Below are 27858 nucleotides of genomic sequence, written 5' to 3' on the forward strand. Positions count from 1 at the left end.
CCTTTGCTCCCGTGTTTATTGCCTCCCGGACAAAGAAATGTCCTAATAAATCGTTTGTTACGGATCGAAAGTTGTTTAGCAACACGTAGACATTCTTTTGACGTTTTTTTGATGGATAGAATAACGCGTTCGAAACTATTAAAGTCAACAACTTCTCACACAACTCGACTCCTTAAACGATTCCTTCGGAAAACTGGCATCGAGAGCTATTTTTGTGACGCCATTTACGCTTCTCGCTCACGAATCCGTGGGATTTCGATGTATCGCTGTAGTAAAAACTCTTAATGCCATTTTGCAGTTTGTACGTTTCATCTGAAGTACATACCTCATAAGGTGTTTAGGGAAAATTTGCATAGTACAAATGGGTTCGGTCTTCCCGTGAATTGCGTGCAATCACAGATTGCATAATTGGTAGATTTTTGCTCGACGTTACACCTTGATGCAATGAATTTCCTCGGATTACTTAACCAGATTTATACGACGCACCTGGGTCGATTAGATCGTTACACAAGTCTCACCTGCAGCTTTTAAGAGGAAGAAACACACACACAAAAAAAATAATAAATGAAATCGGGAGTTCTTAGTTAACAACTCATTAGTTTTGTAATACATTTTATATTTTATTAATTATTATTTCGAACATATGGAGTAGTTAGACAATTTCATTAGAATATGGGATGAACAATTCTGCTTTTAAAAACATCTACGCTACCGTATAAAATTATCCATTGCATCTAAAGAGAGATAATGCATTACTAAAATAAAAAAAATTAATAATTAAAAAAACATACAAACATTTAATAACACAAAACATGATTAAACAGTTTTACAATAAAATATACATAATTTTCCACAAATACTTGGGAATATCTGAGGAGGAACATTTAAAGATAGACGAGCCCGGTTTTTTGACTTAGTTCATGTATATTCTGCCCAATAATGGAGTCAAATAAATCAAAATTTTGCCAATTTAAAACTTAAAAAAAAAAGACCGGACCATCTAATAATACACTAAATTCTCGAGAATAATTTAATTGGATGCGAAGAGACGTTTGGAGGACCTAATTAATTTCGGTAAAAGGTGCTTCGGATGCCATAGAGACGCGTTAAAAAGTAACACACGTGGACAGACGGGCGGGACGTCCGAATATGCAAATTTCTAGATTACGACGGGTTTCGGATATATTCTGTGACGTAACTAAATAATACACTTTCCGGCAAATCACAATAAAAGTTTATTTGATGCACCCAGTAATATTGCAATTATAACCATTTTTTTTCTAATAAATGTTTTGGAAAATTTCACGTAAGTAAAACAAAAAGTGATGTTGACTTAGTTTGGCTAATTACAATATCCAAGAAGCTGCCAGTAACACAAAAAAATCATTAAAATAAGGCGTATATATGTGTGTATATTTTTTTCGTAAAGCAAATCATGTCCTTAACTAAATCATTGACAAAGTAGTTACCTTATATAAGTTACTTCCAATTTATATTTTTACAAAACATAACAAACAACATAATGCGTTACATTATCGAGGCGTTATGCATATATATATATATATATATATATATATATATATAGCGACGGTCGTCGGAGTAAAAACTGTTCCAAAAAACACCAAACTCGTGCGTATATTAGGGACGAAACGGCATCAAATTCGTGTTGCAAATGCATTTTTTACTTCCAATTAATTAAAAAAAAATTCAGATCTATCTCCGACGCTGGAAACCGGGTATTAGGCTGTTGTTGTTGTTCCCAATTATTTAATTCCTCTGTACCGAGAAGTGTTGTTGCTGCGTCATCTGATGGTCCGTATATAAATTATTCCCCGTGATATTCTGGCTAATCGAATGAGAAATTTGCTCCAGGTTATATTACAAACTACGTAGCTAGAAATTCCACACCCGATATCATGTATTACACAACTCCGTAATTACATCCTCGCACACGACACACACGTGAAAAAAAAAATTTCATAAGTAATACCAGAGACGGGAAGATGGCATCTCTTCCCTTATATATATATATAATATATACCAATCGTACGATTTTTCCAAAAAATGTCAATAAATTTGTTTCCATTACAGACACGTAACGTCCTATTTGGCTACTAACTTTAATTTGTGCTAGATTTATTCCATTTGCAAGACTTTATGCAAAGCACCAAGTTATAACAAGAATGTAATGAATATATACACCTAGGAAACAACCCTGCTGGAAAGAACTTTTTTTGTTTTTTTTTAAAACTGTTACATTTTCTGCCCGGGCTTGCAATAACAAAAATCTACTCGTCTACGTCTGAAAATAGAAGGAACTTTGTGAGAAGAAATTTATGTCGAAGGCTGTTGTTGCTGTTGTTGTGTGGGTGCCGCTAGAACCGTAGTTTGGGTGACCGCAGTCTGGCTGGTGGGTATCTGAGATAGTTGATTTAGTGTTTCCTGACTCGCATTGGCTCTCAAAAATCCGTTCTCGTATTCTAGTTGAGATATGCGTTCCAAAAGTTCGGTTATTTTCTCTTTCAAGACATCCACTTCTTCTCTCACGGCAAACATTAGATGACTTTTAACTAGATCCTGTACGTAAAACAAATAAAAAAAAAATACATTAAATCTTAATCACTCCATTGTACACCTAAAAATATACAGTATCTACTTTAAACATTAATCAATATTTTGTCTTAACAGCTTGTAACAATTTTGTTTTATAAACATTTTACACCCTTCCTTCTCTACCGTTAATATTGTTACTTACACTGCCAAATAACCTACAGAAGAAAATTTTGACTTTACCTTCAGAGAATGTCTAAATTTGAACGTAAGTTGACCTGTTAACTTTTTGTTTATTGTATATCTTAAAATATTGTTATGTAACAATCCTTTCTATGGCATTTACTTCTTTATTGTAAAGATAAAATTATCACTTTGTTACATACTTTATGTATAAATTAACAAATTATAGTTTATAGAGGCAAGTAAAATTAGCTTTTCGCAGCTTCCCGAAGTATGTTAACACTCGAGCAGTGATTTATCCGTCTTTGATTTAATTCGATAAGGTGTACACCTTTTATTGTTTTACTATTTAATTCCTTCTAGTAATGCCTAACTTAGAACGTGCACGAAATGAGTGGTTGGTAAGCAGTACGGAGTGAAATAAATATAAAAATTTATAATTTATAATTAATTTCCTATCCCGCCATTTGATTTCTGATAAAGTGTAAATTGACTAAAATTTTTCCGATTACTCCCGTAAAATTGCATTCCCTTTGTATCGCCGACAAATTCGAAACACTTTCCGCACCTAAACATTTGTTTATTGGAAAAAAATAATATAAACAAATCTGCATAAACTACATGAAAATCTGATTATACATTAGTGTCACCTGCTACAGAAAATAAATGTCTGCTGCTTTAATAACAAGAAAATGGTAGAGAAATACATTTTTAAAACTAAAAGAAATATATGAATATAAAGAAGTACTAAAAACTAAAATAAACTTTATGATAAAGTAAGATTGATGTAAAAACAAGTTATAACAGTTAATAACAATTCTTTCCCTAGAAATCAAATAGCATAATACAAATAGTTTTCTGCAGCTCATTTTGCTTAAAAGCAAAATGAGCGTGCGTATCTTACCGGACGACGTATTTTTGTCGAACTTAATAACAAATTTTAAAAATAATTCGCAGTCGATTTTAAGTTTTTGAGGTAGTAAATATTGTTTTCCAAATATATATTATATCTCTCTGTGTATTTGTGTAAATAACAATTTTTATTATTAAACTGTAGTGCATTTAATTAAATCAATAGTGAATAATATAAATAAATTTAACAGGCCCATTGCTTTTGAAATTTGAATTTTCTTGTAAAATTCTAGTGGTTTTAACTATTCTCCAGTGAAATATCTACAAATTGGAAGGACCGGGCAATTGTTTTAAAAAGGATTTTTCTACCTTGAAAATTAAATACAAACAAATTAGAAAGGAAAAGCTAACACGTAAACAAACTATGGGTCGAGTGTAAGATTTGTTCGTAGTATTGGTATATTGACAATGGTAGGATAACAATATACAGTAGCTCCCTTATCTGTGAGTTTGCTTTCCATAGTCAACCGCGATCCAAAAATATTCAAAGGAAAATTCCACAAAAGCAGTTTGCAAGTTTTAAATTATGTGTCGTTCCGAGCAGCGTGACAAAATCTTGCGCCGTCCTGCTCGGAATGAGAATTTTTTTGTCCGGCATATCCGGGCCGTATACGATACCCGCCCGTTAGTCGCTCGGTAGGTCTCGACTATCGAATCGAGCGTTGCGGTGCTCGCGTTCGAACAACCCGTATTTTATCTAGCAATAACTCCAAAGTGATACGAGTAGTAATACTGGAAATTTGGATATGCTAAAAAGAAGCTTTAATAATTTTATACTTCCTTTAATAGAAAAGTTTTCGACTTAATACGAAACAAAACAGACTTATATGCCGACACCATATTAACAACTTTTATTGTGGTTTGTTTTTATAATTGTTCTACATTATTATTAAACATTGTACTGTTAATGACAAGTAAAGCAATAATTTGATCATTCATTGAAGTCTTTATAAAAAAGTCTGCATTCGAATATGCAATATTTTAATAGCATCTTTTTCCCTCCAAGAAGGCATTTTAAGTCGTAACACAAATTTTATTAGCCCATAAACTTGCATAAAAAATGAATCAAATATTCAATGATAGTAACGTAAATGAAGATTGCCATAAAAAATGAAACTAAGTTTCTGTCAAAATATGCAAATTATTGTAATTGTGCAAATATGTAACGTTAAAGATTATGTAACTGGTGCACACCACAACTATTTAATTCGGTGCACAGATAACTCATTTTTAAAATCATAAGCTTGCATTTAAAAACTGATAACGTAAATAAAAGTTTTAAATAGAAAGACAGAAGTGTGAGAGGTGTGTGTTCCTTTTAATTTTAGTTTAGTTAGTCCTTGCTATAATTTAAAGATTAATTCATGTATCATGTAATCTGATGTGTTTTCTGATTCATCAGACTTGTTTTAGAAGTTTAACTGATTTTGGGGAATCAGTAATATGTTTATTGATCATCCAGGAAAAAAAAAATGAGACAGTAAGCATATTTTTAGAGTAAAATGACATTTTGGCATTTAATTTGTTGTTTTAGTGATAACCAGGTAGAGATTGTCTGCCTTAGATAAACTAAAAATAGACTGATTCAGTCTAAAAGCATTTGCTTGCATTTAATAGGTCATTGATTTAGGTGTAATGGCTTCTGCATATGGTTATTTTAACATCCATACTCAAAAATTTGTTAAACAAATTGAAAATAAAAGTCTTAAAAGCTATTTAATGAACTATGTTTGCTTATTTAGAGACTATATTAAAGTTTCATTCTTTGTTTTAAATTTTAAAAAATTTAAGAATTATTTTATTAATTATTATATAATGATTAAGTGAAAATGATTATTAATATTTTTAATTTCCAAATTTATAAAAATGCATTTAATGTGCAGTCTGCTTATTAGCACAATTATTGTTTCTAGTTAAATAAAAAAAAATTATGTCAATTCTATTTCTTAGTATTTTTTCTTCCTATTACTGTTAAAACATAAAACAGTTCCAATAAAAATATTTTATGGTTTAACCCACAAGTGTTAATGGTCCAAGAATGCATAATACCAAAAGCAGACTATTTTTTTTTTTTTTAATTCTAACCAAGTTCTTTAAGTATGCAGTAGAATTTTTGGAATAACACTTAGTTACGAACCGTTACGATTCCATGTTATTTATAAGGTACTGACTTTATTAATAACCATTATTTTCGATTTTTTAAATCACTAAAAATATAAACGACCTTAAGACTAGAGAAATCGCTCTTTAACGTAACTCGGACTCACCATTGCTTGTTCTATTTTGTTATCGATGGCGACGGTCGATCCGGCAGAAGCACTGTAAAAAAGAATTAGATACAGACAATTAACTTTTTAATATTTACACAAAAATAATTACTTAAAATCAATAAAAATTACCAAATATCCAAAGAATGTTTCTCTTAATTTTAAACAATACATTTATTAAATCAATACATATTGTCACAATAGTTATTTAATAAATCTATTTAAATGTTAAAATATTACATTTAAGTTGTCAAACAACACTAAGTACCTTACCAATATCAAAATATGTATTTAATGTATAAGAGTTCATTTCATTTTTAATGCAGGAAATATCTAAAAAAATACACAGGAAGCAAATTTAAAAGATAAAAATGTCCAATAAAAAAAAAAAAAGACTAAAATGATAAAATTAGAAAAAGTTTTAGTCAAAGAAATGGAAAAATCAGATATTAAAAAAGGGAATTGCATCGATAATTTCAAATGCAAAAAACCGAAGTCACATCAAAAGTTTTTGTTCGATATTCTCGCTTTAGTTCGTGCGGTTTTTAACGATATTGCAAAATTTATCCGCCGACAGACTTCATTTTAAAAAATGTGTTTACGTGCCTAAATTTTACATTTATAGGAGCATTAAATTTAACTAAACTGTATGCTTTAACCATACAGAGTTAATGATTAAACTACAGACTAATTTAAATAAAAGTGAAGTTGCTAGATGAAAAACAAAGTACTCGATACGAGACGGAATAAAATTTAGTCCGGACAATACATTTTTAAAAACTACATTTCGGCTTCGGATCCGGATACAAAAATAAGCCAACAAAACAGATAGACTCCTACGCGAATCGAACGGAATGCATAATCGGCAACGACGATAGAAATTTTAGTAAGTAAATTTTGCATTAATGCCGCATTTATTTATGTAAAATAACGTTAAAAATACAAACCGCCAGTTCATTTTTACACATTGGGTTTTTTTTCGGTCGTAACACCGTTGCGTAGTTAATACGATAATTTAATTTTATACGAGCAATTTACTTTTTTTTTTTGCTTCGGTTTAGATGACTCATTTCTAAATTAAGGCTAATAAAAGAAATAAATTTTAGTCTACGCACATCTAAACTGTTTTGAAACTTAAGATTACATGCAATAAAAAGTATTAACAAACTAGATGACGAGGAATAAAAGAATTTAAAAAATGATCAGTCAGAAAAGAAAACTAGTTGCATTATACATTGCGCAAATTTAAATCAAACAATTTTTCAAATTGTTTAACTACTGTATGGCTGAATAAATAATAAAACCATTATTTTAGAATATGTTAGTTTATTTTATCATACAAATAAATTAAGAATTCTTTATATCTAGAAATATAAAAAAATGTGAGAAACAGTTTAAGTATGCACAACGCATTTCATCGCTAACTCTTCCTTCTAACTCCAATCATTTGTAAAAATGACCAAATCTGTTCCTATTTTTACACTTCCTTTAAGTGTGACTTTGACAGTGGTGAAAAATCGCAGGCATCTCTCCATCAAGATAAAATTTGCATCATAAAACTTTTTTTGACCAATCTGTTTATATAATTTATTAATCAAATTAAAGATTGTAATCGTTTCAAGTAAAGTTAGCTTTTAAAACTTTTCGACAGAAACGGTTTTGCCCAAAAATAGCTCTTCGGCCAAACGTCCAAAGCGGCCCAAATAGCCATCTACGACGAGCCGCGTCCGAACGATAAATTATTTCGAAATCGTGGCGGCATCCTCCGTGCCGTCTCCGGCAGAGCAGCACCAAAGGAAGATCCAAATATCTCCAAAGGAGTAATTTCGTCGTGTCGCAGACACTCTTAAGGATCTCAGTCTCTCCTTACATTTTTGCAACATCCCACTAAACCCTGTCGTCGTTCTGCAATAAGAACGTGGGATGCGTCAAACTCGGAGAGAGCAAACAAAACGACCAGAAACGACCGTTTAATACGGGAGAAAAGTCATTAAGGATGATACAAACGACGAATAAATAAACCTCTCTCCCCCCACTACATCAAAGACAACTACAGATCAATGCATCACCCCAACAAACCGCGTTTATTACACTTCTTTCACGACGAAGTTTTATCTGTTACCAAGCGAAACAACGGCAGTGTCGAACGAAAATCGATGTAGCGCATCGCGAGAGTCGATGTTTATTACATATTTACTTAAAAATAACAGAAGTAGCGGCACGTTTGAAGGGCGCCGTGCACCCCGGACACGCATCGCATCCGACAGGAACGGGGACAAAACGTACCGTGACGAATTTCCCCGGCCATCGAGGGGTAGAATGGAGATCGAACGAAAGCATAATGGGGGAGAGAAATACGGACAAAAATAGCAATAAATAAAGACAAGGAGCGTCGCGAGCGATGGGTAAAGGACCGAACCCGCGACCGCCGTCCGGTCGTTCCGCCCTATTCCCGGCCACGGATAAGTATGGAAGCGGGCGACGACGAGTACAGACAGAGAACAACACTTTACCGGGAGTTGAATTACATCGTAGCCACGGACGACGTCGAACGGGGCGTCAAGATGGCCGACACAATAGCTGCAGTGGTGTACCCGGTGTGGCGCGCCGATTGCGCCAATCTGCACGGGCGCCCGCCTCCCTCTTTCGCCCACGTACGATTTCCGACTCGAAAAACCCCCGAAAACCTGGAAAAAAAATCACCCTCTCCCGCTATTTAACCCACATTTAGTCCTGTCCGACAAACGACTCTTTTTTTTTCTAAAACGTTATCCGATTCGTCGAGGCGGTGGCATTTTTAAGTAATCGATATTCGTGTTCGACTAAAAAAACGCTTTAGAAAACGTTATTTTCGATTCCTTTCTCGGTAAGTCGAAACGACGCGACGGCTTCTCCGTGACGGTCCGTGACGTCACACCGACACGGAGGATCGAAGCCAACAAAACACCGGCGCCTCTTCCGTTTCCGCGTAGAGGAAAGAGACAATTATTCTATGGGATGCACTCCCACGATCAGCAAAAACACTATCTCCGATTGATAAAGACTAGCTGAATGGACGTGGATTGTCGACGAGGTTTCCCGTAAGTGGATTCGCGTGCATAAAGTAGATTGAATTGATATCTGCACTAGACATCTACCAACGACGTCTATTGCGGAATGGTTGATGACATTTAAATTCCTTAAATGTTTTCGTCTGGAAGACTATTCTCCCGCTATTAAGATTCCAAAAAATTCGAATGATTAATGATCGTTCCTTTCCAGTTGCGGTATATTTTAGGATTAGTTGATATAAAATATTTAAATGGACCAGATACTTAAAAATAAATTTAAAAATATGAAATTGGATTGTAGAAAATGTGAAGACAATTAAAAACAATAGAAAACTTGCGTTTAATTGCAATGCCAGATTTGGCGTGCGGTGGATTTCCCGGTCTATTCTAAGGAATGCTTTGCCGAGCCGTTCGAGAACGGCCGTGCCCTTTTCTTGGGTTTCCCGCTTCGATCCCGGATCGAGTCCCGCGAATTCGAAATCCGGCACCGAAGGCCCGACCCAAACCCGATCTCCGGCGTCGTCTTCGTGAATTTTTAAACTTGTAATTTCTGTGGCAATCGACGGCCCGTTATGGTTTTTTTCAATTTAGAAATTAAGTATTGGCGTAAAAACATATTTCGTCTCCTGCGGCTAATATAATGTCGACTATAAAAAATGCATCGGTTGCCAAAATATTTTCTTTTGTGCCAAATTCTATATGCTCCATGTAAGAGATTCCATTGAGAAATGAAATGTAGATTTTTGCAATAACTTCTTTTTTCCTTTATAATGTTCCTTATTGTTACATTTAATAATTAAACTTTTCTAATAATTCCATTTAAACTGTTATAACAGAAAAATATATAATTCAAAATGTTGTTGGTGCTAACTGATTTTTGCACATGGTTTAACTTTGAATAGTTATTTTTCCAAACAAAGATACATTTGTACTTTTAATTTCATTTCAAACAGGTAACAAATTATTTTCCTAACCTACTTACATGAGAACAATTATAAATAGTTCTGTTCTATTTGTAAATGTCCTTTATACATTCTTATTTTTATTCTATTCAAGAAAAGAGGTCCTCTCTCTCTCTCTCTCCATCAAAAGTACTCTGGTGTAAGATTCTTTTTTAACAAACAGTTAAAGTTTCAATACTGTGAGATTAAATAAATAAATAAATAAACCATATTTTCTACAATTAATTGGCAATGTGAGCCAATTTATAACTATATAGTTCAATCACATTCAGGAAATTTGTCTCTGATAAGTATCAAATAACTGTCAAAGTTATTTGAATGTCTTATACTTCATAAGATATTAGTAAAAAAATATATTATACACTTAATAATTTGCATAATGTTAATTAAGTCAGAAAGATTATATGCAGGTTGTCCTCATTTCTTCTAACATAATAGTCTTATTTGTCTTACCTACATCGGTGAAGGTCGGAAGCAAACAACGGTCACTGTTACCAGTTTAAATGGCAATTAATACTGATACCAGTCTCCAGATTTAACATAATTCTTCCGTATAGGATTTATAAAAGAATTAAGTCGGAATTATTAATAAAATTAATTAATCTAGCACCGACGGGATCAGAGTAATGTCAAATTATTGGACATTTTTGTATTTCTGCATAATTCGACACGTTAAATGCAATTTAAACAACGCAGATATTACTGTACATTTTGTACCGGTACCACTGACATATACTTTCAATTTGTTTATGCATACTCTTTAATTAAGATTAATTGAAAAACCTGCAAGATTGACATTCGCAATGGCTTGTGTGCATACATTTACTTTCCAGACAGGTACTGTACCTTATACATGATTCAAAAAAGCTACATATGCACAACTAATATGGTGGATTATTATTGGACAGTTGCAGATTATTGGTTGTCAAATTAATAAAGTTCTACTGTATTCAAATTTCAATTTTTCTTGATATTTACTTTCTGCTGCATACAGAATTGTTTATTGAAGATACTTGTACCACACATATAGTTAATCACACAAGATTCAAATTACTTATCACGAAAACAAAACTCATTTATACAGTTTATATCCATACATACCTCTTTTTACATCTAATATATACTATTAAAACACTCACCAAACCAGAAAATCCAGCAGTATAATATATACATATATATACTATCTAATATATACACTATTCCTTATATCATAACTTTTAAATGAATTTGGTACAGAATTTGACGGCTAACAATTATGTCTGCTTATTCGATTATACCTTTCTAACACTGTAATTTATATTCAAAATTTCATTTCTATGTGATCAATTAGAAAAATAAGAAATATTTCTAGTATAATTAATAGATGCAGCACTAAATCCAAGTGCAAAGTTTGTACTTATCACTGTCTAATTTAAGATTCACATTTTTTCATTCCAGCACACTGCTATATAGAGTTCTTCCAATTCATAACCTAGAAACATCTCATACTATTTTTAACCAATTCCTCATATACTTATTTACTGTGTATTCCTTAATACATTGTTTTGAAGAGGTCAATCACGTATTCCACCAACGTGTGACGGGAATAAACTTCGAGCTTTTAGAATCTAAGTTATTGCTTATATTCTCCTGTAAATTACTTTTCTATAACCTGAAAAGATTCACCTATTATAAAAATTTAATTTCCACATAGAATTTTCACATACGTACATATTAACTACTGCACACTAATGACCATGCAATTGTGTAAGCAGCAGCAGTGTTAACATTAAAAAAATAGCAACCATTAGTAGGGAATCAGTGTTATCCAACTAATTTAATTACAAAGTGGCCTAAAAACAGTGATATTAACCAAACTTCATACAAATTGGCATCAAATGATAAATATAAAATGTAGAAAGATGTTAAGCTTTTTGTAATGGGATGTAATTTGGAAAGTTTTGCAAAATCATACAGCAAATAGCTCGGTAAAGTGCAACAAACTACAAACTCTACATTTAATATCGAAAATGCACCAGATCCCATAAATAAAAAATCCAAAACTGTTTTTATTATTTTCAAATAAAATTAATTAATTTATGGCATGATTATTATTATTAAATATATGTCATATGCAATGTCACATTCATTCCATATTTTCATGACATTAAGAAGGAATCAAATGTAAACCTCCTTTTGCATTTTATATTCAGTTTTTGATGCCATATAACCCATATCACCATTTTTAAATCCCCTACTATTTCATATTTTAAGCTTCTCAGTTGAAATTGAAGAAATTTCAAATCTGATAGGGTTTCATTCCACAAATATTTTTTTAAATTTGGGATATTTCCCATTCTTGAGCTAAACATTTATTTATGAATTATTATTAATTTCGTAAAACAAAGCATAAAAGAATTTTTGTGAAGTAGACTCACAAACATTAAATCGAGATACCAGAGATACGTAGAATACCACAGAAAATTCTAAAAATTTTTAATTGGACAAAAGTAAAAAAAAATTAAATTTTAATTAACACATTGAAAATTATCTAACAAATTTAGAATTTTAACAATTAAAAAATTTAGATTAATTAAGTGGAGAAGGAAATAGATAATGACAACATTTGTACTTATTTTCCTATACCAATAACTCTTACGTGACCTTGCACAGTCAACTCTTGATATTGTATAATAATAATTTATAGTTTCTATAACAAAGTATTAATTTTGCTTCTTTTTCAATATTAGTTTTATTTTTGGATTATTTAAGATGTGTCAGTGAAAAAAAATCAAAATAAATAGTCTCATATACAGTCGGTTAACGAACAAATCGGATAACAAACACTTTCGCAAAAGATTTTTATGTTCCGACAAAGAACACCTTGCAGAACAAACACGAGAAGCAACGTAAAATAATGAAAACCGATAGGTCTTCCCTCGTCTTCGGGCAACGATTCGAAACTTTTCAGAATGCGGGAGACGTCGACGTCGACGCTCGACCCGGGTATATACCGATCGGATAGTATTCCTCCGAACTTTGAAACTCTCCCTGGTAATTCCAGCCTTTTATTTTTCTGACAGAAACAATTCTTTTATAGTATTCGCAAGACTGTTGGGTGGGCACTTGTTAAGTTTCGCATCGGTTTTTATTTTCGAAAGGTGAGAGTATAATAGCAAAGGTAGAGAGTAGGCTGAAGATGTCTGATGATGCTGGGTAGTATGGCTTGAACAGGACAACAGAAGACCACAGTTCAGTCTTATCTAAGAAAGATACTGTATAATCAAGAAGACTCAAGCAGCTAAAGGAGTAACAAAAATCACATCTGAGAAATAAAGAACATTGAAGAGCTCATAATGGAACCTGAAACTAATTTGACAACAGGAGAATGTCAAGAACTCTTGAATGAAGAACACCAAGAAACATATAGTTTCTTGGTGAGATATGTTTTTTTCTGAAAGAGAGGATTAATGCAAATATCTGCTATTAAAGATCTTTTGAAGAAGTGGGAAGATGTCAGAACAATGTCTTAGAATGGCATCCAAACCAGGTTGAGGTTAATAGGCTCAGGGATCTCTACAATTACAATGCTATTAATTATTCTGGAAAATCCTGAATTGTTAACCCCACAAACAGAAAAAACATGACTAATAAAAATGCAAGACTGTGTATATATGTATTTTTATTATTACATATAAATAAACGTAGTAAGAAAGTATATATTTTTTTATTTTTTGGGGTTTCCAGAATGAATTAATCATATTACATCAAGTTTATAATTGTATGTGCCTATATTAAAATATTCTTTTAATTTAAAAAAATTTTACATCAAATTCCTATAAAAACCTAAACCTATGGTAAATCGATAATCGGTTAACGAACAATTCGGATAACAAACAAAGTCTCGGAACGGATTATGTTCGTTAACCGATCACCCACTGTGTATCAAGTTTTGTTAAATAAAGACAATTAAGATAACTATGAAAATTAGAGAATGAGATGCTTGAATTTTAATATTTGTTTATTATATACAGGCAGTCCTCAGTTAACACACTTTTGTTTTAATGTAGTTCATTAATTCGGATAATTTTAAGACTATATGCCACTTTTTTAGTGTAATGTGGCTCTGAAGATCACTAGTAGGTGCCATATGGAGTGTTTACTCAACATATTACTTTTGAGAAATGAATCTGCTACGTTAACCAAGGATTGCTTGTAAGTGAAAATTTGCCATTAACAGTCATATACAACCACATTGTACAGCAATTATCAATTTCAATTTCCAATCAGCATGAAAAAACTAAAAATTACAGACATTCATGCAAATTTATAATAAAAAAATTCCATTATATTGATATAAAATGTAATTTACATAACAACATGGGTTATAGCTATATATATAATATGGGTTATAACACAAATTAAAGAATCATTTACTAATGTTAATGGGAAAAATATATATATCTAAAATAACATTTAATGATAAGCAGTTTTGTTGTTTATTAATAAAGTGGACAAGATATTTAGATAAACTATCAAACAAAACTTAAATCTGAATGGATTTAAAGACTTAAATTTAGGAAAAGATAGTTACTTCTGTACTGTAGGCACTGAAAAGGTCTTTTATCTTTTACTCTGCCCACTACAGGTCTGTTGAAGCCCGTAATGAGACATCTTGATCACGAGAGATGAGACAAATTTATCTAGGTCAATAGATCTGTGAGAACTTCTAAGCCAACCCAGACTCAAACTTGATTTCCCAAAGCAGCAGACTGGTTGGTACCTTTACTGTCTGCTATCCAGCCATTAAACATTTACACATTAGGATGACTGGCATTTCTCACATATTATAAAATACTCCATGCTATTTATATATAAAGCAGAGTATGTCAATGATGCATACACTATCTTTTTGAATAGAAATTATGAAATTGACTTTGCTACTTTTATTAATGAATTTAATCAGATTAGAGTTAAATTAAGTATTATGATTTTAAGGAAATGTTTTGCTCAAATTGCATCTAATAGAGATTTAATAAAATACAAATTAGCAATCATCAAAATAATTCATTTCTGAGACATTTCAATCATATCAAGTATTTAGCAAAGTTAAACAATGTTCTAAATGTAACAAACAAGTTGTAGTAAACAACTTGTTTGTTACATTCTCACTTCATAATCTTTGTTGTTGTAGTAAACAACAACAACAACAAAGATTATGAAGTGAGAATAATGCTAATTAGAGTTAGGTAGATTTTGTTAAATTTTTTGAAGAAATTAAAGATTAATAATAAAAATATAAGAATACCAATACTTGATAATTTAAAAAAATAAATAAAATACACAAGTAAAATACTGAGAAAATTAAACAACAAAAAAGAAAGAGAAGTTTTATTTATATTTATATTCACTACTAGGTGTATTAAGAGAGAGAAGGCTTCTTTACATCTTTATTTCTGGTTCTTCCATATGCCGATACGCGTTTCGGGCTTAGGTCCCTCTTCTGTTGGCATGACACGTGAGAAGAGGGGTCTAAGACCGAAACGCGTATCGGCATATGGAAGAACCAGAAATAAAGATGTAAAGAAGCCTTGTCTCTCTTAATACACCTAGTAGTGAATATAAATACAAATAAAAAGAAGACACGGTCTAGGAATACATATTTAAAGTTTTACTTAATACAGATTCTTTGAAAACAGAGAAATAAGTAGGAAACTAAATAAAAGTTGCAGAGTTCTTGCAAAAGTGCAAAGTTACTATTGAAGAACTCTGCCTAGATAGTAGAGAAAAATGTATCAATTGGATAAATTATTTAAATTCCACAACTTCTTACCGTGTGGATGCATTGCTAGTTATGCTACCCAGAGCTCACCCAATCTTCACTTCCAAAACTATTAATTTAAATATGACCATACTGGTGACACTTCAGTGTCCACAGCCTGTAATTCCCTCCACAGCACCCGGCTAGCCATCACTTTTACTCCAGCACGGCCTATAAAGTGATAGCCGCCCGGGTAAGAATCATACAAATCTCTAATTTTTGTTATTAACCAAATTAGTTATTTAGTTATTACAAAAACTATTATGGATGTTAATGTTTTTTATTTATTACCTTTATTAAAATATATAACAGGTCAGAAAGTGTATAATAATTATAATATTTAGAGGATAACTAAATTTCATAACTTATAATTGAGAAAAACTGGACAAGTTATTCTATTAAAACACTGTCCAATCATTAACATTCAGATACTTGTCTATTAATAGACAATCAAATTTTATACCATTGTTCATATAACTATAAATACAACAGTAGACTTTAAGGATGAAAAATGATTCAGAATATGAATCAGAATATGAGTTTCCAATATGAAATGAATAGGCAGTTATATAAATAATTAGTCACTATGTGACATTTCTATGACTTTACACATCCCAAAATCAATAATTAGTAATAGAATTTAGAATGGAAATAGATATCACTAAGTAATGCTCTAGAAAACAGCAAAAGTAAAGACAGTAGAGCTCTGAAAAGTATATTGATCCGAGTGCTGATAATTGCCAATACATAGACTTTGAGAAAGTGACTAAAGGAAACATTGACAACAATGGAGTGAGAAGAGAGTTAGATTAAATTAACAAAATTAGATTACAATAAATCTAAGCCAGTAATCATCTCGATGAATGGAAGCCTGAATTTTTTCACATATCAATAGAAAGTTGTTCTTTTGAATGTAAATCACAAATTTCAATCATCAATCTAACTGATCCATTTAGCTATAGACAATGCCAAGAATATGTTATCTGTTAGATTGAATTTTTCCCAACAGTGAAATTTGATAGAGGAATAATAGAGATAGTTTGATCTTAATGAACTCTTAAGCATTTAACAAAACTACAGATCCTAAGATCTGTTCAAACATCCTAGATGCATTATCTACATTACAGTAATGCTTTAGAAATGTCTAGATCATGTTCTGTCATATTGTTTATATTGTGATGGACAATTCAAGTTGTTTCAGAATATGATTATAAAAATAAAAAATGACAGGCTAGTCCAGAACTGAGACTAAGTGTAAGAAAAATTTTTAATAAAGGAACTGAATTGTTTAATGAGTGAGAAAACAAACCATCCAAAAACAAAGTTAAACTGACAAATGCTCTAAACAATGCAGTATATGGAGATGATATAAAAGACTTGTAAGAAATAATTTTCTGTATTGTACATCATGTGAGTCAACAATAATTTTGAATATATATAAAAATTAAGCAATTATGATACTTTTATTTTTATTTATTGCTTAAGCCATCTTCAAGTTGATACAGTTTAAAAGAATTTTTCAACTTATTGAAAAGTAAAAATCTAATTCCAAATTTGTAATGAAGTAAAGATAGTTGATTACATACTGTAGATTATTCCACCAAAAACATTACTATTAATGAAACTTAAATTATATCTAAGTTTTATAATAATTGAAGTTTATATATAAATATATGAAACATATTCATCAATTTAAAATCAAACAGAATAAATTCAGTGCTTCTTAATCAGGGAGTTCTGATCTATGAAGATCATAAACTATTACTCTTTAACGGAATTAATCTGGTCCAAACACTGGCTTAAACCAAATTTTGTTATTCTTGAGGAAATGTCATAATTTTGAATTTTAAACAGTACATTGTTAGAGCCATAAACATTCAAAATATCAGTATAACCATTAATCAGATTTAAAATATATTATATAAAAAGAATAATTATTAAAAATTATATTACCAAAATTCAAATTAACAGAGAAGACACACAAAATGCTGCCAGTCAAGTCAACTCAACCTGAAAGTTGCTGACAATTTTCATATTTTTAAAATGTAACCAATATCAAAAGCACATATCTTATCCTCACAGAAATATTCAACATTTTGATTTAATAACAAATTAATTTCCGACCCATTTCCCGGAGGCAAGTGATTTGAATCCGTCTGCCAAAGGTTTCCTTTTTTAAAGTAACGTATTTAATAGGAAAATTTAGCGTATCCTATAAACCAATTTCTTGACATACTGTCATAATTTGATATTTTATTTATGAGTCAGTAGACCCAATAACTACTAGAGCCAATAGTTTACAATAATTCAGAACATTTACATTTCTAGTTGTGTGAAGATAAATATTTTATCATCTTAATACATTTATAAAAGAAATATCTATTATTAATATTTACAGCACATATTAAATGAAGTGTATGATATGTAGTGTTGCCATCTTTACAAAATCGCTAACCCGGACGGCAGGTCAGGTTTGTTTGAACAGAAGTTCCCGACACATGCGCAATGTCATTTTATAATGCAAAGAATAACGTGCATGCCGGTTCTAAATCAGTTACAGTTAGAGACTTGCGTAGGAGTAACGTATGTAACCTAAATTAAGAAAGAAAGAACAGATGATTTAGCTCCACAGAAGACATGTATGGACGTATAAGCAGAAAAAAAAATAAAAAATAAAAGAAAAAAAGAGGTCGAGAGGCAGGTTGCGAGTCACACATCTGCATAAACAGAGTAACATGACGGAATGGCAGATTAGTTTCAGCGAGTGTGAAGCCTTTCGCTGTTCAAATGGTGTAAATTTATAAAAATATTTGCAAGAACTTTGTTTCATCGTAATTTCAAAATTTCTACAAAATTCCAGGACAAAATTAATAGTTCACCCGGACAGTGAGTCAATTCCCGGACCGTCCGGGTGAAAACCGGACGGGTGGTAACACTAATGATATGAATATTTTTAGTTACGACGAAGAAAAATATCTTCACATTATGAAGAATTTAAACATTAATTTTGTGAAAGCATTTATTATTAGTTAAAACACAAAAAATATACAGGCTGACTACTGATTTTCTGGCACATTTGGTTCCAGTCTTTCGAATTAATTGTTTTATCAGATTGAGGCTACATAATACAAATGCAATGGTATGCATCTCAGACCACTAATTGTGTGCATACTAAAATAATATGTTCTAATGATATGCAAAACTAATGATATATTATTAGTTTATTCTCATCTTTTCCCTAGTCAAGTTTAGTTTGAATATTCTTTGTCACGAATATCAATTTAAATAGGGTTTCATAATGGCACAAGACAAAAAACGGGAAAATAAAGTTATGTTGCCAAACTCCGAGACTGCGTATTAGGACCTTGCGGGCTGTAGGTTACTCGGACCGATGTAGACAATCCAAGTATGACACATACTGCATGCAATATCATATGCGACCATTTGGTGAAATAACATGATCATTGTAGAAATTTGAAGTTCCACTCTTGAAATTCTGCCCAGATTAAGAGCACCAGAAAATCAGTGGCCAATCTATACTAAATTTCTCCATTATTAGACCAATTTTAAATCCATTTTACTTACTCAGCAATATGAAAATAGTGTTGCATATTAATGTATCAAAAGTTGACTGTATAATTTACAATTTTATAAAAATATAGATAAAAATTTCTTAGTTAGCATATAATATTCAACAATTTTATAGTATATCTTCTACTTGGACTACTAATTTTAATTCAACATTTAATATATTATATTAGCTGGCAATAAAAATGTTTGAATGAAACCCAATCATAAGATAAATAATTCTCAACAAACCAATTTAAATTCAGTACTTTTTTATTAAGAGATGAAAATATGATAAGAAATTTAATATAAATTTATTTTTCTGATGTGGAAATAAGTGATGAAAGATTAGCATATTATAAAAGAAAAATAATTATTAATTTTTTGTTTTAACATATATTTTCCAAATAATTGGATAACACCAAATAAAACAAATTATTTTTGGGACATTTAGTTAAAGCACACAGAAGCAAACATTTTTGATCCACTGGTTTAACTGGATTAGATACAATTCCATAGACATAGCAACCAGAGAATAATAATATAACAGAAACCTTTAATTTCAGCCATTTTAATCACTTCAAAGCATTTTAAAGTGTTTAAAATAGATGAAGTAAAAGGTCTCTGTTATATTATTACTCTGTTCCTTCAGCTTTGTGATATATAAAGCCAGAGAATGCAAGTACTTGCCTGCGATGCTTTAGATCTTGAACCAATCTCTCTTGCCATTTTCTTTTTGTTTTATAGAAGGGCCACATAGCATTACCCAACCTGATTTGAAATATTTCAAAGGTAAAGAGTGAGAAGTAAGAGATTTGTAAGTGATATATAAATTTAAACTAAAGAATAAAATGAATATAGTATAAACAGGATAGGAAAAAAAACAAAAATAAAAATGCTGAATAGCTTAAAAAAATTATAAAGCATTTTAAATTTAAGACTATAATCTTAAAGGATGTTCTGTCTTAGAAGAAACGTAACTACAGTTCAGAGTTGAAAGTAATGATAAAATGTAATTTCTACAAACCCTCATCTAAATGTTTGTAATTTTTTCCCTCTTCTTTGTTATGCCTTAGCTTTTTAAACATAAATAAATCATCATGGTAAAAATTCTTAAAATATTAAAAATTAAATAAAATTATAAGTCCTTTTTAGGAAAACAACTAAATTCACTAACACTCCAAAATCTTAATCATAAATCAAACACAACCATTTGATATTAAATAAATCAAAAAATGATTTCATTCATTATAATTTTATACAAAAATCATTCTTTGATTTACTTTGCATAAAAGTTCAAATTTCTCTAACAGTGATGATTACTATATTCAAGATTTAAATTACAGCAAGAATTCTTAAAATGGACTTGAAATGCTGACTGAATATTTAGCTGATTGTCTATGGTGAGGGTCACTGGTGGATCGGGGCTCCTTAAATTTCATTTCCATGTAGATAAGTGGTGTGCCAAGGCAATTTTTTAACATACAATAAATCTAACTTATTTGAAATAAAAACAATTATTCTGTAACAACACTATCAGAATAATAAAAAAAAATAACATTTTTTTTTAACTGTTGGTTCATAGGAAGCAGACATCTGTGATCCTCAACAGCTGCAAGATTTTGGATTCAGATCACCAGTGAGCCACAGGTTACATTGTTTTTTATGCCATACGTAAGAACTGGATTAGCTCTTGTTAACCTTATTTTTGAAGTTACTTAAAATTTTGAAATCAGAAGTAGGAAGTAAAATATATTTTCAAGATGTTGTGTGTTTAAAGAAAGTTAAAAAACAATCTGCAAAATGTTGATAACATTCATACTTAAAGGAACATCATGCTTTATAAACTAACAAATTTTAAATTATAACAACAAATTCAGAATTTATTAATGAACCACACAAATTTATTTCTTCAAATTTCTCAAACATATTCAGCCAATGTTTTCTTGGAGATCAATTAATTAAAAACAAAACGTTTAAAAAATCTTTTTCTCATCTTCACTTCTTCAAGATTAACGAAATTCATCTTCATCTTCATTTCTTTAATCTTAGTAGTAGTGAAGATGGAAAAAAGATTTTTAAAAATGTTTTGTTTTTAATTAATTGATCTCCAAGAAAACATTGGCTGAATATGTTTGAGAAATTTGAAAGCAATGGAAATTGATAATTTCCTCATTAAATTATGGCTAAAAGAATTGCCAACTTTGACATTTTCCACAATAAACTTTAGATGTTTCAAATACACATAAAATCAATTCATTTGTATCAATATTTTACTTGTCCTCTACTTCAAACATGATTTGAATACATGTTTTTAAATTATCATCATCTTATATGGAGCTTTTAGATTCTAGTATTTAATTTCTGTTGCTAATCAGAATCAATCTACAAATCCAATAACATTATGATGCTTTGGTGCAAATTATTACTTATTTTGTTGTGTCTAAATGCACAAAAATAAACATTTCTACTAGAACAGCCAGTAATATTTTAAATTTTATAGTAGTAATGAAAATTTCTAGTTATTAAGCAAAAAAACAAAAATATTTTTAATTTTCATACAAATATATATAAAATTTTAAAGGGTGTTGCATTAACAGTACCAATATAAATTGCATGCCCTGCAACTCTTTTTCAGGAGTTTGTTGTTGGCAGATATGAGATTTGACCAACAATTCTTGACCCAAAGATGGAGATTTGATGTGTTGTTGGCCAGAATTACGTGAGAGTGTCCTAAGCAATTTTGTGAAAAGAGAGTGTGTGCCTCGAGAGTCGTGGAGACCATTTGGCCGACACGGTCTTCTACACGCAAAAAGAGACTTAGCACCGAAATGGGTCGTAATGTTACTTTATACTGAAATAGAAATATCCACAGTTATTCAAGAAATGATGCTTTTTATTCTACAATTAAATCCTGCACTGCTATTAGGACATTGTAATACTGTTTATCAAGCTTCATTATAACACAATAAAATAATCATTTTATTTTCATTAACTTGTGAATTAATAATTTTCATTTACTATAAATATTAAATCAACCAATCATTAATTAAAAGATCTAAAGCAAATTTTCATATAATTACTTTTGACTAGAAAATTTTTAAGTAAAAGTTATTTTAATCAAAACACAAATGAAATTTTAAACTCATGTAGATGAACCAAAAACAAATATTTAATTCTAAACTTGTTTTTCACTAAATTATAAATGGCATTAGAACCAAATTTAAACTATTTTAACATAATAAACTTAAAATTATTTATATTAAATATACAATTTGAATATTTGGATTTCTCATTACATTAATAATTATATAATAAATTTAATTAAATACTACAATAAATATTCATTAAAATATAAACATAGAATATTAAGAATTACTTTTTGGGATAGACCTTCATCTTCAACAAGTAAATCTATAAAATGTTACCATGGCATTAAACAACATTTAAATTCAAACATAAACATTAAGAAACTAAAAATAATTTATAAATCCAGATTCTTACTTATTCAAAATAAAATATTCTAAAAGCAATCTCTACTAAATAATAACCAAACAGAATTCTTTCTTTATAAATGATTTTTATAAGCACGACGATCAATTTTATAAGGTTGCTGACGTACGACAAACAAAAATTACAAATAGAATGATGACAAAAATTGATAAATTTTTCGACTAAACAAATTTTATGGAACTTGTGATATATTGTAATGAAATCTTTAAATATTTATAAATATGTTTTGTCAAACAGCTGCTTAGAAGCTTCAAATGATTCGTTAGCATGTTTATAAGTTATAAACAATTTATTCACCATTTAGATCTAATAATATAAAGAAATTAAATGAAATGAGTCAAAGTAGTGCTACCATCCAAGATAAACTTAAATAATTTGCATAAATCGATACTTTTTTCGATAAAAAAAGTGTCTTGGTAGAACCGAACTTCAAATTTTTTAGAGGTGGACCAGTGCCACGATCATTTGATTAGACAACATCCGATTTACATCCTAACACGGCAAACTATATTTAAATGTTTATTTTTACGAAAAAATACCTTAAAATGCAACATTTGATTGCACAAGTCTAAGAATAATTAAAAAGACAACTGTATACGACTGTATCAACAGATATATATTTCAACAATTCACTCGACCGTGTATCATCACGAAGGAAAAACATAGCAAATTAGACTTTATAATTTTATAAAAATTAATTATTAAAAGTATTCAATATTTAATATAAAATATGGTAATGGAAAAAATGAAATTTAAATTTAAAAAATATTGGATCTAAATATCAAAACTGATGTTTACACTGATAATTTTTTCAAGGTCAACACTATTTTTATCTCCTCAGAACATGGAATGAACACTATTTATATTACTTTCATCAATGTCTTATTATGAAAAGTTTAATTATAGAAACAAAAATTAATATTAGTTTTGAGCCAACCTAGAAAAATATTTTTAAAAATTAAGAAAAAAGAATGCGACCGTTTTCTTGGAAAAAGGTCAACACGTCGAGCAAAAATACAATGTGACAATTTAATTATCTCGATATAAAACCATTAACTAACTTCCGATCAAATCATTTGTTTAATTACTCCCAATTTTTCGAGTTAAAATTTTAATGCTTACAACTGCAAAATTTTTAAAGTAGACTTTTGTCATTACTTATGCAGTATAAAAATATCACTATCCTCTACATATACATATATGAATGCGTATTAATAGAATAATTGAATTAACAATTTGCAGAATGTATAATTTTAAATGCTATTTTATCAACTAGATATATTCATAAAATCATAAAAAGATGTTAATGATTTCAGATTACAATAAAAAAATAATTTAGAACTTACTGTTCCATATTATAAACAAAGTTAAGAAACTTTCTAATGTTAAAATATCTAACAAAATACTTCAGATAACTGAACTCTAAAACTATACTTATAAAGAAGATGAAGTGCTGATGTTGCTACATTATCAAACAATACAATGTACTAATCTCGGCTGAATGAGTTTAAGAAAGTTAGATAAGAAATTATCAAAACATAGAAACTTGTAATTAAATATGATAAGCTTCAATTTCACTCGATCATCTACACGCAACCTTGTATAGCAGTAAAAAAAGGTTTACTAACCAGGAAAAAAAACTAATGTTTTCAGTCATAAATCTTTTTGCTGCTGCACAAAGTTGTATGTAGATGATTGAGTGATTCACTATTGAAACAGTTACTTATGAAGCTTCTATTTCTCTATTTAGATAAGAGAAAAAGTGAATGTTAAGTTGTTATGAAATAATCAAACAAATATATATCTGAACAGGTTACGAAATAATTTGAAATTTGTGTATGCACAATTATATGTCAACACTTCCTAATTTTCCCTTAAGATGGATCTTCTCGTACGTAGAATGGTAGAGGACGGGAAGTGACATGCAGTTAAGTTTATTTTACATCTCATTCACCTGAAGTTATCTGCTAGCATAGTTTAGATCTGTCATCATATAACAACACACTACTTTCTTTTGCAAATTTGTAGACACTTCTAAATATATTGTTTTCTATATAATGAGCGCTTTCAGAACTGTCCTATCCTCAGGATTTTGTTGCCCAGAAAATCAGTTTCTGGGGATTTGAGAGTTTAGAGCTTAAATGTTCTGATTTTGGAAAATAATGTTAATCAAGAGTTTAAGGGAATTTAATGTAAAGAATTTCATAATTTTTTCTGGATGATAAAATCTTGAGAATGGAGCAGTGCTATATAGAAAATATAGCACTTTCAGAGCTGTATATAGGAATAGCTAGATATATAGGAAATGATATATTTTGAAGTCTCTTTATGAACAAAACAGTGTGTTTTATGCTGACTAATTGAGAATTGGAATGTAGTAGTTTTTGAAGGGACTGCTAATGATTTATACAAAAACAATTAATATTTTAAACATTATAAGCTCATAGCAAGTGAATATGATTCAAATTTGTGCCAAATAAACTTACCAGATTACCTGTCTGGCTTTAATTTTAATTATTAAATTTATCAAGAGATGGCAACTTAACCTACTTCTAGCCAAACTGATTTATTTCTAATTTATTATTAGCTTTACAATATAGTCCGACAGGTAATTTGGCAAGTTTGTTTGGCAATTCAAATGCATCGGGTTGTTTATGTTATATAATTTTTTGATTTAACTGTAAGTTGATAGTACAGACATACAGTACTAGTTATTTGACATACCAGTGTGTTCAAAATAAGTTTTATTCACTATACAAGATTCAAAAAGTTCCTCCGTAGTGAGTATTGTAGATTTTGGTTGCTTCTTTTAACTCATTAATTGGTTTCACCCAATACTTGTACACTGATGCTTATCAAGTGGCATTGTGTCTGCGAAACTCTAATTTATAATAGATTTAATGTTCTAACTCAATGATTCCCAAACTTTTTCGAGCCTCTGCTACTGCTTTCTTAGTTCCATACTTTTGTACACATTGCCCACAATTGTATCCCAACCTGTTTTTCCCCTTGTGTGAGAAAGGCTTGGAAATATTCTTAGAAAAGCTTTTCTTTGAACTTCATACTTTGTGTCCTTAATGTATTGTACATTGTTATCAACATCACAATACCATTAAACACAATGTTTCTTTGTATTTATATTCACTACTAGGTGTATTAAGAGACACAAGGCTTAATACACCTAGTAGTGAATATAAATACAAATAAAAAAAAGACACGGTCTCGGAATACATATTTATAACAATGTTTCTTCTTACCCATTTTAACAGAGAAAAAGGAAACATTGTTAGTGACCCAAATCCTTGCTCATGGTCACCACCTGGCAGTGGCGTAGCGTGGGTGTCAGCCGCCCGGAGCAGAGGAAAATTTCGCCGCCCCCTTATTTAGGTATTTTTACAAGATATTATTATTTATTGTGAAATTTTGCCGCCCCTATAAGTGCTGCCCCCACTATGCTACACCACTGCCACCTGGTCCTGCCTCCAGTGCCCCTTGCTTCTTTTTGCTCCCTACTACAACTACTACATTCATTTAATGGCACAAATGTGCCAACAGCTTCCACAGAGCACTGCTTGGCAGCTACCTCATCTAAATGGTAAGGATGCATAGTCATATGAAATACATGCATAATATGAAAACAGATGTTATGTATTATATGGTGTGTAAATAAAACAGTAACATAATATAACGTTATGCATGTGTAACATTAATATGAGAACATTCCAACAGGTGGTACGCAATATAGTTGTCATGAAGATCCATCCAGAGATAGGCAACAGAGTCCGATAACATATATACAGAAGATGAAACACGATGTGTACAATTATTTTTAAATACACAATATTGAGTAAGTGTTCACTTATATATAGTAAATATCATAAAATATAAAAGGAAAATAAGTACTGTACATAGTTGCAACTAAGTAATAAAAAGTAAAAGTAAAATACAGAAAACTAAATAAAAAACAAAAAACACAAAATATATAAGTAAATTATATCCCTCGACAATCATACTATCAATATATATGTTATGGACAAAGTAATTAATCGGGCATTATTCATAATGAACCAGGCATTATGAATAATGCCCGATTAATTACCAACCAAAAAGGGTGCGCAGTGTGATAAATATTGATTCATTTATCAAATTGACCAGTCATTATGAATACTGCTATCACCTAGTTGAGCAAAGTGATATTAATAAGTTGAGGATCATCCAACATACGCTAGGCACTCAGTTGTGTGTGCGTATCGTGTTTAGTACCGAATTTTAAATTTGATTTAAAAAAACTCCACTTATTTCATTTAGAAATATTTATTTTTTGTGAATTATTTCAAAGTACTATTAACTCATATTCTTCCAGTAACTTAGAAGTAACTTTCATTTTTGACTCACTCACTTTTTCTATCATTGACAAATACACTGATTTTGTAAAAATTTGATTGTTCTCACCTTTTTCTGCTATTAACTTGTTTAATTGGTTGTTAAAGCGATTATTCATATCACTTAATGATTCCTCCGCGATCAAAGAAGAAAGATTAACTACTGGCCACATAAATTTAAAATTCAGTACTAAATACAATACGCATGCGCAACTAAGATGCAAGCTCTGATTGGCTAGCGTATGTCAGATCATCACTCCTCAACGTATTATCATCACTTTGCCCAAGTAGGTGGTAGCAGTATTCATAATGACTGGTCAATTTGATAAATTATTGAAATTTATCACAATGCCCAATTTTGTTGGTCATTATGAATAATGCCCATATTAATCACTTTGTCCATAACATATATAATATGATACAGAGCATATTAGATGTCTATCAGAAGAGTAGACAGTTGTATTGTGTTGTAAACTTTGTACTGTGGAGTTGGTAGTGGATGAAGAAGGTGGAGACCAGTAGATATGTCCTCGGGAGCTAACCTATGGAACAGTTGTAAGTAGTGATGTAATGAATATTCGGTTACTACCCGGTATTCGGCCTATTCGGCTTATTTTCACTATTCGGCTGAATACCGAATATTTAAATCACTATTCGGCCAAATACCAAATA

The 27858-nt window shown here is 30.4% G+C and overlaps 1 protein-coding gene across 1 annotated transcript in view; it reads right to left on the reverse strand.

The window, feature by feature from the left end:
- Positions 1–595: 595 nt before the first annotated feature.
- The window catches only part of bun (bunched), a 55240-nt gene continuing 27977 nt past the window's right edge, over positions 596–27858 (reverse strand). Inside the window, exons 2-4 of the mRNA XM_067289314.1 lie at positions 6951–7102; positions 5913–5964; positions 596–2577 (exon numbers count right to left, since the gene is read on the reverse strand). Coding sequence (XP_067145415.1) covers positions 2335–2577; positions 5913–5964; positions 6951–7102 — 447 coding nt within the window. The 3' untranslated portion in view covers positions 596–2334. The remainder of the gene's footprint in view (positions 2578–5912; positions 5965–6950; positions 7103–27858) is intronic.

This window comes from Centruroides vittatus, unplaced genomic scaffold (genome assembly GCF_030686945.1).
Source record: "Centruroides vittatus isolate TY-2023 unplaced genomic scaffold, ASM3068694v2 contig_1343, whole genome shotgun sequence".
Lineage (NCBI taxonomy): Eukaryota > Metazoa > Arthropoda > Arachnida > Scorpiones > Buthidae > Centruroides > Centruroides vittatus.